The 13,171-nt window shown below is 37.7% G+C and overlaps 2 protein-coding genes across 3 annotated transcripts; both read right to left on the reverse strand.

The window, feature by feature from the left end:
* Nucleotides 1-2,888: 2,888 nt before the first annotated feature.
* On the reverse strand, nucleotides 2,889-4,387 carry LOC116037125 (cytochrome c oxidase assembly factor 4 homolog, mitochondrial). 2 transcript variants are annotated; one of them, XM_031280930.2, is made up of 2 exons: nucleotides 4,322-4,387; nucleotides 2,889-3,321 (listed from the first exon to the last, which is right to left on the reverse strand). In XM_031280930.2, exon 2 carries the CDS (start codon nucleotides 3,283-3,285, stop codon nucleotides 3,031-3,033), a length of 255 nt encoding a protein of 84 aa, XP_031136790.1. In that variant the 5' UTR covers nucleotides 3,286-3,321; nucleotides 4,322-4,387; the 3' UTR covers nucleotides 2,889-3,030. The 2 variants fall into 2 exon arrangements, with proteins under 2 accessions (XP_031136790.1, XP_031136791.1); XM_031280931.2 differs by having other exon boundaries at nucleotides 2,889-3,318; nucleotides 4,322-4,386.
* Nucleotides 4,388-5,993: 1,606 nt separating this feature from the next.
* On the reverse strand, nucleotides 5,994-8,730 carry LOC116036973 (olfactory receptor 1F1-like). Its single transcript, XM_035991007.1, has 4 exons — nucleotides 8,709-8,730; nucleotides 7,526-7,780; nucleotides 6,925-7,378; nucleotides 5,994-6,045 (listed from the first exon to the last, which is right to left on the reverse strand). The coding sequence occupies exons 1-4, from the start codon at nucleotides 8,728-8,730 to the stop codon at nucleotides 5,994-5,996; spliced, it is 783 nt and encodes a 260-aa protein (XP_035846900.1).
* Nucleotides 8,731-13,171: the final 4,441 nt, after the last annotated feature.

Here is a 13,171-nt window from a genome sequence, read left to right on the forward strand (position 1 = left end):
GATATTAAAGGTCCTATGGCATATTTATGAGGTTTTTTAACATTAATATGAGTTCCCCCAGCTTGCCTATCATAGGCCGAATTTCGGAAAAGAGACTTCAGATACAGTATTAGGGGGCCACTAAGGCTATATACTATATAAAAGGATCCAAAAAGCAGCATGTCATAGGACCTTTAATGAACGTCCGTTACATTCAAGCCATTGCCAAATGAGTTGCTACAATGCTAATTAAGACTATCAGCTCCACACAACTCTCTCTGTATTTCTCAGTATGGCTATGTTCAGAAGATTGTGTCGTCCGGTGACTTTCCTGCACAGAAGCTCGGTTGAAGATAATTACTTCTTCTGAAGAGTCCATCATGTTTTTTTAATCCTCCATGTCCTTCTTGGCTATTCGCAACTGCGCGGAGGACGGGTGGGGGCGCTTGTGCGATCACGGAAGGCTGCATCATGTGGACGCGCCGACAGTGTTGTTGTCATGACTTAGAATTCCTCATGGGGGCGACAGAAACTATGCACTATCAGAGCCGTATATTAGAGAGAGTTTGGCCAACTCAAATCATGGGCGCCATATTGGATACTATCGTCAGATGACTCTACAGTGTAACCCTATGGGGCGAATATGCTATCTTCAAATAAATCGCTTATTTTCACCATAAACAGGTATATACATGTTATTATCAACATTTGTCAATATGTAAAAGGCCCTTACGGAAATATTCCAGTGTATATTTACCTTCTATATCGTAAATAGGCCTCTAAAAAATGCCCATTGTAGTGAGTGACCATGTCGCCTAATAAGTCTCTGACCAGTGTTTACCTTTCTTTTTCTCTTCAGTCCTCCCGAGTCCTGACTAGCAACTGAACTCTTAAAGTTACTCAGTCTTTTAACAAAATACACAATAAAACAATGATAATGCGACCGGCAGCATACAGGTAAAAAGTGTGTTTTGGTCAGGTGTAAATCGCGGAAGGACAGGACCATAACGTTATCACGCTAGCAATAATAACTTAGTAGTAACCGAGGCAAAGTTATGTATTAATATTTGGTGATCTAAATCAACATAAATGACATGCCTGCGTGGTCACAGTATATTACATCTGAGTTACAGATGACAATTAAAGTCAGACTAGCTTAAATTCAAGTCATGACTATGGCAAGATCACAAGCATTTCTAAGCATTTAGGTACATGGAGTGCTAGCGAAAAAACTAACGCTAGCATGAGGCTTGGCTAACTTCAGACTTCATTCATTTCTAAAGCAGTGTTAGAACTTTTTTGAAAGCATGGTACACATTAACGATGGTATTACTATATTTGTCCTATGTAATTTGTTATAAGTCAAAGAGAGAAATTTACATTTACCTCACACACTAATGAGTAGTCACTTTTCGCCTTTTTGGTTCACGGGGGAACTTGTGAAATCTTTTGCCGCTTCGCTGTCTTTCATTGCAGCCAAATGCACAACAGTAGGGCATTTTTCAGTGATTTATGCCACTTTTTAAATAATTTATTAAATTGTTCCACTATTCCCTGCACTATGTCAATGGGAATCAGATGAACGTTGATAACCAACATGGAGTCCACGAAACACGTGACCACCTCGGAACCAATCGCATAACGGGATAGCTCAGAACATTCGATTTCCTAGTTGGCCAAACTCTCTCTAATATATGGCTCTGCGCACTATAGCTTTAAATCCTAAAAATCAACAGAGATTCCTTTGAGGTCAGTTATCTGCTTTTGTTTGAAGTAGTGTAAGATCTGAATTGTTGATGAAATATTTCCTACTGACACAATTAAGCCCCATAACACAAATAATCAATATATTTTATATAATATGCTGTTTACTAGATTTAGTTTACTTTACTTTATTTCTTTATATTTGATGAAATATAAAAATGAAATAAAAAGTAAGTGAATGCTGGATCAATACTGTAATTCAATATTACAATTTTTTTTTAAAGTGATATATAATGTGATAATTTCTTAAAAATCATAAACATAACAAACTAACCCTTAAGGATCCCTTAAAGCAGCCATATTATGCTCATTTTCAGGTTCATATTGTATTTTAAGGTTGTACCAGAATAGGTTTACATGGTTTAATTTTCAAAAAACACCATATTTTTGTTGTACTGCACCGCTCTCTCTCACTGCTGCAGATCCTCTTTTCAGCTGGTCTCTGTTTTAGCTACAGAGTGAGACCTCTTTTCTTCTTCTTCTTCTTCTGTACTATCTTTGATTGCACTGCACATGTGCAGTAGCTCAGATGTAGATCATGTCAGCTAGCTAGCTCCATAGACAGTAAAAGAAAGGCTGTTTCTACAACTTCGGTCAGTTACAAGGCAGGATTAGCTGGGAGACTTCTAAATGAGGGCGCACATGTAAGTAGTTCTTTTGTAGATTATGGTGAACTTGTGTGTGTTGTAGCAGTGCTTTGCTATTGAGAACGAGGTAGCATGGTAGCATGCTAGCGTTAGCATTAGCATGTTACGAGCTAATGGTTGCGGTTAGCCTGCTCGTTTCGGCTTGTGACGTCACAAGCCGTGCCGATTTTGAACAGCTCACCCAGAGACTGAAGGCAGGACACATTCAGAAACTGTATCTCACTCTAAACAGCATGGATGGATTTTTTTCAAAGTTTGTATGTGTGTGGAAGCACCAGAGACACAACATAACACCCCAAATCCCAGAAAAAGTGATTTTTTCATAATATGGGCACTTTAAATTTGTTTTTAAACAATACAATAGTGACCGAGATGTGTAAATGACTTCAAACATGTCTTTGGCTTTTCTGTACACCCAATTCTTGTTACTTATAAACCAACATATAAACCGATATTGTGCTTTTCTCGGTTAGGCTCTCCACCACAAACACTTGAAAATCCAGATTTTTTTGTAGCTTTATTTTCATTAACAATAATTAAATTAGGTACAGTCTTTCCACCTCAAGCACATGTTGTCAACACATCCCAGCCAGTGTGTGTGTGTGTGTGTGTGTGTGTGTGTGTGTGTGGTGTTGTGAGTTCAGCTGGGTGCAGACTCAGTGGAGGTTAGCTGCTTCATGAGCTGTTCTTTCCGGGCGATTTGGAAATTCATCATGCAGTCTTTGAAAGTCTGGACCTGGCTCTGGCACACACGCCAGTCCTGGTGTTCAGCCATGCACTCCTGCACAGCATAGTGTAGCTCAGCACAGCCAGTGCGGGATATCATCCGTTCAACAGGGTCATCATCATCATCATTGTCTTTACGGCTGCGGTCATGGGGTGAAGAGGATGCCATCCTGTTTAAATGCACAGTGCTGACCCAGGGGGTCTGCTGAGAACAACACATGATGCTATTAATAAACAAGTGATAATACATTCCAGCTGTTCCTTTAGCATACATCTGTTTTTCAGGCCTCTTTACAGTGAAATATATCTCGAAATCTCCGGCTATAAAATCTGTTGTAATTTTGAGAGGGCCTATTTAAACACTTAATAAGGTACTGCTCCGTTTTATCAGTAATGTTCTATTACATTTCAGTATTAATCATAATTTCTCATCTTTTGAATCGTTATGGTTGGTTATGTTGGTTGAGTGTGTTGTAAATCTACCCTGCATCATAATGCACTTTGCATCTATATATCAGACATGGTTGTGAGACTTTTATTGTTCATCAACAATGATATCATTTGTGCAATGTAACACATCTTTATGCAACAATAGTAAAGTAAGTACACTTGAGTACACTCAAGTAGTGTAACGTTACTATATGTAAATATAAATGTTGAGGTACTTGTACTTAACGTGAGTATTTCCATTTTATGCAACTTCACACTTTCACTAGACAGACTCAGAACATATTACGATGGCGTGAACATTTGAAATGAGCTCCGCTCGACCAGTTGCTACATGTAGCTAAGTGTTTAACGTTACATGTTAATGCATCAATAATAACCCAATACATAGCATTTTGCACAGTGAGTAATTTGATAGTAAAGTAAGGTTGACTTTTACCTCTGTAACGTACATTTAATTGAGTGTAATTTTGAAACCAGGACTTTTACTTGTAATTAATTCTTTTTAAATTGTTGCATTTGCTACATTTACTTAAGTACAGGAACGATGAGAATACTTCCACGACTTGAAAATACTCGTCGGTGTCAAACTACCGTGGTCATTTAACGTTAGCTGCTGTTAACATTAACACCATAACATTAACGTTACCCTCCTTAACGTTGACGTTACCTAATGTCGCATCGGTTAACGTTTGCTAACATGATCGAGAACGGAGCTAGCTAACACAAATTTCCACATAACCCTCTCTTGTTTTTACCTGTTTATTTTCTTTTTGGGGAGGTCTGTCCGTCGAGACACGGAAATTAAGTTTCCATAACCTGCAACTATCTTTTATATATGTCAATGATAACTATGGACCAAACACATTCGATTCAACGCTGTTGTTTACCGTGGAAGACGCATTTGAGCGGAGGACGAAAGTGTAACCGTAAAATAGTACCGTCGATGCATACATCAGTTCCGCTTCATACCGAGAAAACAACTAACAATGAAGTCATTTGGTGATTAAATTGAAGTTTACCTATAAACGGATATATGAATGAACATATTGTTCATAGTGCAATTATTAAATGGCGCAAATGCTGTGTAGATACACATTAAAGCCACTACGCCTAACCTCAACCAATCGAGCTGCTTCGTAGGGCAGGACTTGCCTAGAAGTTACGTGTGATTTGGTGTGATCCTGTCTATGATAATAACGCAGGCAGGCCACCTCACCATTTTGTAGTCCATGTCCTCTCACTTACTGAGAGCTTATTATGTTGAAGGCAGCCTATTCTGTTCTATGTATACATGTATAATGTGCCTGTAGTTCATGTAGCCTGACTATAAATGCTTAAAGCCTGTTACAAATGTTGTGGTATTTAGGTGGGCCTATACTCATTAAAACATTATTTGATAGCCTATTTTATAATGGTTTGAGTTGTTTAATAATTAGAAACTAACCAAAAAAACATTGTGGGTAGGCCTATTATCTCAGATAATGTGAATACCAATGGGCTATGATGTGACTGATGGATCTTGCTTAGGAGTGGGTTATTGATTGATAAACCTTAAAGAAAAATGTGACAATATAGCCCTAACTATTTTTAAATGGGGAATAATTTAAGCAAGCATCTTGTTTGATTGGGTTCCCTTATAGACCAAACTGAGCCATTAAAACTTCGAAAGGAAAAAAAAAGAGAAAGACAGTTGCAGTCGTAGACTCATTTGTTTTTATTTTAAACATTTCAACCATTTGATTAAAAAAAAAATGAAATTACTCAAATCATACAGGAGTTTGACACATGAAGACCAGGGTTTACGTCCATGCCTGCCATATGATGATGTGTTTAGTCTACTAAAACCTCACAAAACAATGTAGTTAGATATTGAAAAAGTCAGCACGTCTCTTTCCCATGCTTCAATATCAATGTTGACTTAAAATGACCAAATTGATTGCCACAAGCGTGTAAAGCATTGACAGTGAAAAAAATATTTAAAGCTTTTGTAGGGGTCTGTTAAGAAACTAAAGTAGACCATTTTAATTCATTTTTAAGTTGTTGATGTTACTAGCCAGTCTTGTGTCAGAGTCAGAGCCAAAACAAAATAGTTCTAATGAGCCCCGTTTGTGTTGCCATCACCAGAGAATTTGGTTAATGACCTCAACTTTAACAAACAAACCTTTCACTGTACAGTATATAAATCAGACTAATTAATCTCAGTTGCACCTATTAGGAATAAAAACAATTAAAATTGGAGAGACAACTTCACACAAACACTGAATGTATACCCAAACATTTCATTTAACTTACACCTGCTTTTACCAAGTGTCCTCAGACTACCTTTTTATTTGTTTAATCAAATAACATTGTTAAGCTCTAACCTACTAAACACTAACTTCCATTCAGACATTTACCAGTCCTTGCTGTACATTAATTGTTATATTTTTAGGCAAATTGCCTCTTGTGACTATATAACTTTAAAGCCAGGTTTAAATTGCATGTCTCATTTCAGTAAATATTCTATTTGTAATTGTTGTATTCAGTCTAACATGTTGCACATTTGAATAATTGACAGATAGATAGATAGATAGATTCTCCTTCTAGTATACATACAAAATCAGGTACAATTATACATTTCAATTTTGCCTCTGCCCTTTTTATACAATTTTTAAATGTCAAAAAGCTAAAATATTTGTTCTAGAAAGTTTGTAATGTAATGGACGTTCACATATTTGAGCCAAAATACAGTTATTTCTCTACATACACCTTTCTTTCCTGCAAGGCTTTAATGATTTTAAAACAACCAGAAATCAACAAAAGAACGAAACAACTAAGTCAACCTTTGTCTTTGTTGTGCAATGAACCCTGGGAGCTAGCTTAGCCAAACTTAGTTCAATATGACTAATACATGCATGCATTTCTGACATGGAACAAGCAGCACACTGAATTTAAAGCTCTGTAAGTCTCTTTCAAATCTTTCAGGTAACCGATAGTAAAAGCCATTTGGTAGCAGTCAAATGTACAAATGTCATACAATTACATTCAAATACAGCCAGGTATATTTTATGTCTAAATAAGTCAGCAACTTGTATTTTGTTCACTTGTTTAATTTGGTGAGAATATGTAATAAAAAACAAAATTAAGAAACAATCTACCTGTACCATCCCTGCTTTATCTGTTCCACAATGACGGATATGTAAAAAGACCCCTTTTGGTCTCTCTCTCTCTCACACGCACGCACGCACACACACACACACCACAGTATTGACTGTTGAGTGTTAAAACCCTCCACAGATTGCTTTTGGATAGGAAAGAAAGTTGTCATGGGCTTGTTTTCATCCTATGGACCAGTGCCAGGGCTCTGGTTTTAATCTCTTTGGTTTTTAAAGAATATACAATAGGATTGATGCAGGGTGGGATGCATGAGGCCAGGGACAGGCTCAGCACACGCTGGTCTGGGTCAATGGCTCGCACATATAGCCCTATTAAGAAAATGCTGAATATAGGAATGTAGAATACAGCAACAAGGACTATGTGCTCAATGCAAGTGGCGAGAGCTTTCATCCTACTGCTTACTGATTTCATCCTGAACACAGTAATCAGGATGCTGATATATGTCAGAATAATAAAAGTAAATGGGGCCATCAGATTCACCATACTACTAGCTGAAGCTACCGACCACTGCAATGTGTAATCATTACAAGCGAGTCTAAATACAGGTGCATAGTCACAGAAATAGCTGTACACTCTCACAGAGCTGCAAAAAGACAGATGAGTCATGATCGCTGTGCTATAAGCTACTCGTCCCAGACTGTAAACCCAAGTCACGCCTACAATACAAGACATGATTGGCAGTGTGTTGAATAAGTTCTGACGCAGAGGGAAACATATTGCAATAAACCTGTCATAGGCAAGTATAGCGAGTGCATATGACTCCAGAGATGCAGTAGCATAGTAGACATACATTTGTAACAGACATATATTGAATGGAACAAAGTTGTCCATAAAGAGGAATGTCTTTAGCATGCTGGGAATAGTGCTTGTGTTTAACATTATATCAATTACTGCGAGGTTGACAACAGCCAGAAATTTTGGAGTATGTAAGCAGTGGTCACGGGCAATTATGTAGATCAATAAAATATTGAACACTAGTGTAACCACATAGACAAACGCAAGAAAGATAATGTAGACACTGATGTAGGGAAATGTCTCAAATCCGATGATATAGAAGCCTGGAGGATGAATGATGACAGAGTCATTTGAAACAGTTCTGAGAGAAGACATAGTTGAAGTCCACAGGCTGCGTGCTAACGGGCTGTGTCTGGTCCACAGTGCGTAAAAGCTCTCTGGTCAGAAATAGAGGGTGAAAAAAAAAGCATCTTATCCTTTCCCTTCAAATGGACACAAATACACTTATGCGTTTGGCATTGAAACCATATGTTTTCCTCCTGAGTGATGAATATACCATGCGACAGAATACAGTGTACTTTTGGCTCACCTGTTCGTTGATGATCGTTTTACACAATGTGCTCCATATGATGCTGACTCCAATAGTGGCCATTGAATATCTGCATGTCTGACTTGTATACAGTGGAAATTATACCCTACTCATCATTTGTTGATCTCCAGAGATAACAAACAGTCTTCTAACTAACAAGAATATAGATCAACAATACAATAATGAGCCGTGCCCTTTTACTGAAATTAAAGGTTAACCCGTGGAGAGTACTGTAATGTCTTCTAACTTATCTTGCAGGCAAAACAAACATGTTATTATTGTTTCATGATTCTTAGCACCTCATTTATCTTTATCTCAAGAGCAGGAAACATGCTGATTATAATTAATAACACTTTATAACACTGAAACCCCATCAGCAATGTTTGGAACAGTTGTATTTTTCTCTTTACAAATATCAGTTATTTAAACAAACGTTATTTCCATCAGACAGGCTAATAATGTGTATGTGTAAGAGTGTCAATCGATCTGGGAGTGGGTGTGACACATCTGTTTTCATTTGATTGGGTCTTTTAATAAGGAATTAATAAACATATAGATATATAATATAATTGTTGGTTGCATGCTTTCAGGATCACAAACAGAAGCCTGCTTTCACTTGGAGGCCAGTTTTAGTGAGACAGCAGAGTCAAAGGTAGATTTACCCTTGATATCACTCTCTGTCATCATGATTTTGGGAGGATGTGTAACATTTTTTGTATTTTGCTCATAAATATTCAATCCAAACATAGATATTTCTAAATCACTTGTCACAACCCGTCTTACGCCCACCACTCCGCTCATAACATCTTGTTATGTACTTCTCTGTACTCCAACATAGGAACTGACTGATCGATGAAACCTGGTCAGAAACCTCATGACCAGTCAGGTCTTGCAATTGTCCTAATGTAAACCAGAAATGGTGCTGGTCTAGACCTTAATGATGTATCATGACTAGAAAGAAGACAACATCATCATTAGTTTCTAAACTTAATGGCTACTGGATAGGCTAAATGTGTTTGAGAGACCCATAGTGTGGCAGGAGTCCAAAATACAGAGCATTTTTTGGCCAGCTGCTGCACTACAACTACATTGACCCTTGCCTCTTGATTCCATTGGATCCAATCACACTCATGTCATTTCCACTTAACCTGTGCACACTGGCCTTCCAGATGCCTCTTATGGAGTCTACACAGTCATTGGATGGGCAATCCAAGGGCCTTTAGGGCTGAACCTGCCTACCTACCTCACAAGGGCAACGATTCTTCTTCATTACTACCCATTCTGCAACTGCTACAAGTGACCTCATGAGATACGTAGTGAAGTCACAGCAATTGGATTTATTCCCAAACCCAACGACCAGGGTCGATTACTTCCAGGGCGGGACAAATTATGTGATTATTTAGAAAATGGGATAGGAGCACAGTCATCACAGGTCACCGCACACTTTGAAAAAACAACAACATATATTTGGTCACTCACTGTGCGCCTAACTTTACTTTTAATGATATCAACCAAAGAGAAATGTTCTCCACTCGTCTTAAAATGGTCATAAATTGATACTAGAGTAGCCTACTTCCTTGTTTACTGCTGCAATGAATGAAATGCAGAGGAGAAAAGAGCAACTGTTTCCACAAAATCATCTGTTGAGTGTTTGATGGTTATTTATTTGTGCTTTAGAATGTAATCACTGTGACAACAATTATAAAATAAGGTTTATTTCGCTGTCTACTGTAGAATGACAAATTCAAGTAGCTACAAAACACTAGTTCTGGTGGTGTACAGCTGGACTGGAGTATGTGACAAGTTAGCTGTTCACTGAATATGACGTGTAAACTTCCCCTTGTAATGCATTGCCCCCGGGTTGTGACCCAAGTCGTATCTGAATTGTCATGACCAGGGATCAACCCTTGTTGACCGGCTTGGTTTGAATTGCCGGTTGATTAACCCTGGTCCAACCCTGGTCATTGATGTGAAAGAGGTAAAAGTGAGTGAAACACAAAATAAGTCTCAAGCATCATCCTCTCTGATGGTGCAATAATCATCAAACAATCATCAAACATAATGACTCCAGACAAAATTACTTTTTGCTGCATCTGACACTTCAGAGTCGTTCTAATGAACCCAGTTTGAGATTCCATCATTTGAGAAAGCAGGTTAATGACCCTTCTTGTAACAAGCAGGCCTTTTACTGTTTTAATTAAATAATTTAATTAATCTCACCTGCATCTATTAGCAGGGCTTGCAGTCTCACATTTGGAGGGAAATGGATGGGTAAATGGGGCCCCCTCTTCTGAAATAAGTATCATGCACACAGACAATGGACCCACGAATGCACAGCTCAAAAGTGTAAAATACAATAGTTTATTTAACAAATAAATAAACTCAGCAACAGTGTCCAATAACGACAGGTAATGGGAAAATCCAGGAGACAGGCAAGGTTCAAAATCCAGGGAATCCAAAAAACAATCAGGCAAACAGGAACACAGGGAAGAAACGCTCAAAAGCTGTACACATGGGAAACAGACGATCTCGCACTGGGGAGAGGGGAAGACAGAACTTAAATACACAACACAAGAGAGACAATGAGACACAGGTGAAACACATTAGGGCGGACAGATGACAGATAATTGTGTGACAGATAATCACACAAGCAGGAAAACTATGGGATTATTTTTGTGACTTTAATTCCAAACAAAACTTCTCAAGTATTAAACAAAAATCACTAACTCAAGCAAAAAAACTGTCACCTCAAAGGTAAAACTTAAAACTTGCAAACAAAACATTTGTGTAGTCGTAAACTATTGGTCTTTTATTCGTTTGATAATATGTCGTTTTGTTTACAGTAGGGCTGTCAAAATTTTGATTAATTAATCTGAGAAAAAATAACGCATTAAAAAAAATAACGCAGATTAATCCATTCCATATTGCTGTTCTAGCCACCATAGGACTGTAAAATGAGGGAGATGAGAATGTGCTGCCTGGATCATTAATTAGAACATTTACTTTTTAAAATCTTCTTCCTGCCAACCCTGGCTACCGAAATCTGGTGCCACTGATATGTCTGCACTTCTCTCTGATGGTCTGAAACAGACGGCAACACAAACACCGCTGCACGTGACGCTAGTTAACACTATACTCGACAGCAGCTAACGTTAGCCTACCGCTAGCTAGTAGCTGGATTAAAAACTGTTAAAATGCTGACAGCTAACGCTAAAAGGTGTAAAGTTTGACTGTGTTTTACTGTAGAGGATTCAACACCGGTATGTAACAATCTGCAGCTGCCGTCGGCGAAACAACACAGATGGTGCGTTCAATGAAACTGGTAAACTACAGCCTCAAGGTGCATTTGAAGTTATTGTAAATGTCCTTTTCCCATCTGGTGGTTGTTTTTGTCGTTCAACAGCAATTTACTAGTGAAATAAGTTATTGTTATTGTTATACATTATTATTAAATCATTTAATTTTGACCATATGGCCTAAGCAATAAACAAGCCATTCTTTAATGTCACCGACTGTTGTTTAGTACCCTTTTTTTTTCTTTTCTTTTTTTACTTTCTTAAAAAGTATCGGTTCAGGCACCGTTAATTATGTATGCGATTAATTTCGATTAATTAATCACAGCGTATGTAATTAATTAGATTACATTTTTTAATCGATTGACAGCCCTAGTTTACAGTGATCAGTCTTTTGCTCTCTCCAGCACATTTGCAGTTTTGCTCCCAGCTTTCTCGTTTGCGCTTCTAAAGTCTTTGTTTGCGATTCTGACACAAAGCTATCGCGTGGGCGGGTCTTACAGGGGTGCGTCCCCATTGGCTAATGAGTTTTTGGAGTATGTGAGTGACAGCTCAGTGCAACTAAGCTAATGTTAAATGCTAACTTACATATATTTACTAGCTAGCTAGTAACTTAACACAATGAAACAACAAACTTCTAGTAACCTTGCTTGCAACGTAGATCACAGACTATATATATATATATATATATGATCAATACTTACACTTTATTATTCTTGTAGGAATCCGCTGTTTAGAGTTGCTGAGTGTGTCCTCCAGACTCAGAGTCTCTAACGTTAGCTTAGCTGCACTGAGCTGTCACTCACATACTCCAAAAACTCATTAGCCAATGGGGACGCAGCCCTGTAAGACCTGTAAGAATCGCAAACAAAGACTTTAGAAGCGCAAAACGAGAAAGCTGGGAGCAAAACTGCAAACGTGCTGGAGAGAGCAAAAGACTGATCATTGAGAAAGAAGCAGAGGGAACTGTAAACAAAAGGACATATTATCAAACGAATAAAAGACCAATAGTTTACGACTACACAAATGTTTTGTTTGCAAGTTTTAAGTTTTACCTTTGAGGTGACAGTTTTTTTGCTTGAGTTAGTGATTTTTGTTTAATACTTGAGAAGTTTTGTTTGGAATTAAAGTCACAAAAATAATCCCATAGAAATTAACAACAGGAAGTAAAACAAGACAACACCAGGAAGAACAGAAAACCTTCAGAATAAAACAGGAAGTGGACAACAAAACAGAAAATGTAAATCAAACTCAAAACAATAACTTGACACAGGGGAGATACATGTTTCAAGTTTATTTAGACTACACAGTTACACGTCATTTGAGGCTTAATTACTAAATGTTGGAACACAATAGATTGCACAACTAGGTAATCAAAAAATGATCAAAGCTGTGATTTTACTGTCACAACGGTAGACTTACCTGCTAATACGCCTGTTTCATAACCATCTTTGGTCTCCCATATTCAACCATGACTAATAAAAATGCAATACTAATTGACTGACTACAGTATCCACTGTTTAGTAATGAAAAACATAGAGACAATTTTTAATCAGTCATTTCAAAAAATGTATAAACTTGAAATGTATAAATTACTTAACAAAGTGTAACGACATTGACAATGAATAGTATTTCCTGAGGGGGCTTTTATCACCAAACAAAACAGGACACAGTGACCCTAGACAAATGGATTTTATCCTGCCTCTTTGACTCCTGGGAACCCTGCTAATGAGCCCTATTTGTGATGTCATTACCAAAGGATGCTGGCTAATGACCCTGCCTGTAACAAACAAACATGTACTGTTCAGGCTTAGGCCTAATTAATCTCAGCT

Source organism: Sander lucioperca, chromosome 13 (assembly GCF_008315115.2).
Source record: "Sander lucioperca isolate FBNREF2018 chromosome 13, SLUC_FBN_1.2, whole genome shotgun sequence".
In the NCBI taxonomy this organism is placed as follows: Eukaryota; Metazoa; Chordata; class Actinopteri; order Perciformes; family Percidae; genus Sander; species Sander lucioperca.

Bases quoted from the DNA above. Each gene is read 5' to 3' on its own strand.
- LOC116037125 (XM_031280930.2), bottom strand. From the start codon at position 3,285: ATGGCATCCTCTTCACCCCATGACCGCAGCCGTAAAGACAATGATGAT.
- LOC116036973 (XM_035991007.1), bottom strand. From the start codon at position 8,730: ATGACAGAGAGTGATATCAAGG. The intron at 7,781-8,708 runs GTAAATCTACCT...TTCATCCTCCAG, and splicing joins GACAGAGAGTGATATCAAGG to GCTTCTATATCATCGGATTT. The intron at 7,379-7,525 runs GTCTGTTACAAA...CTTGTATTGTAG, and splicing joins CTTTGTTCCATTCAATATAT to GCGTGACTTGGGTTTACAGT.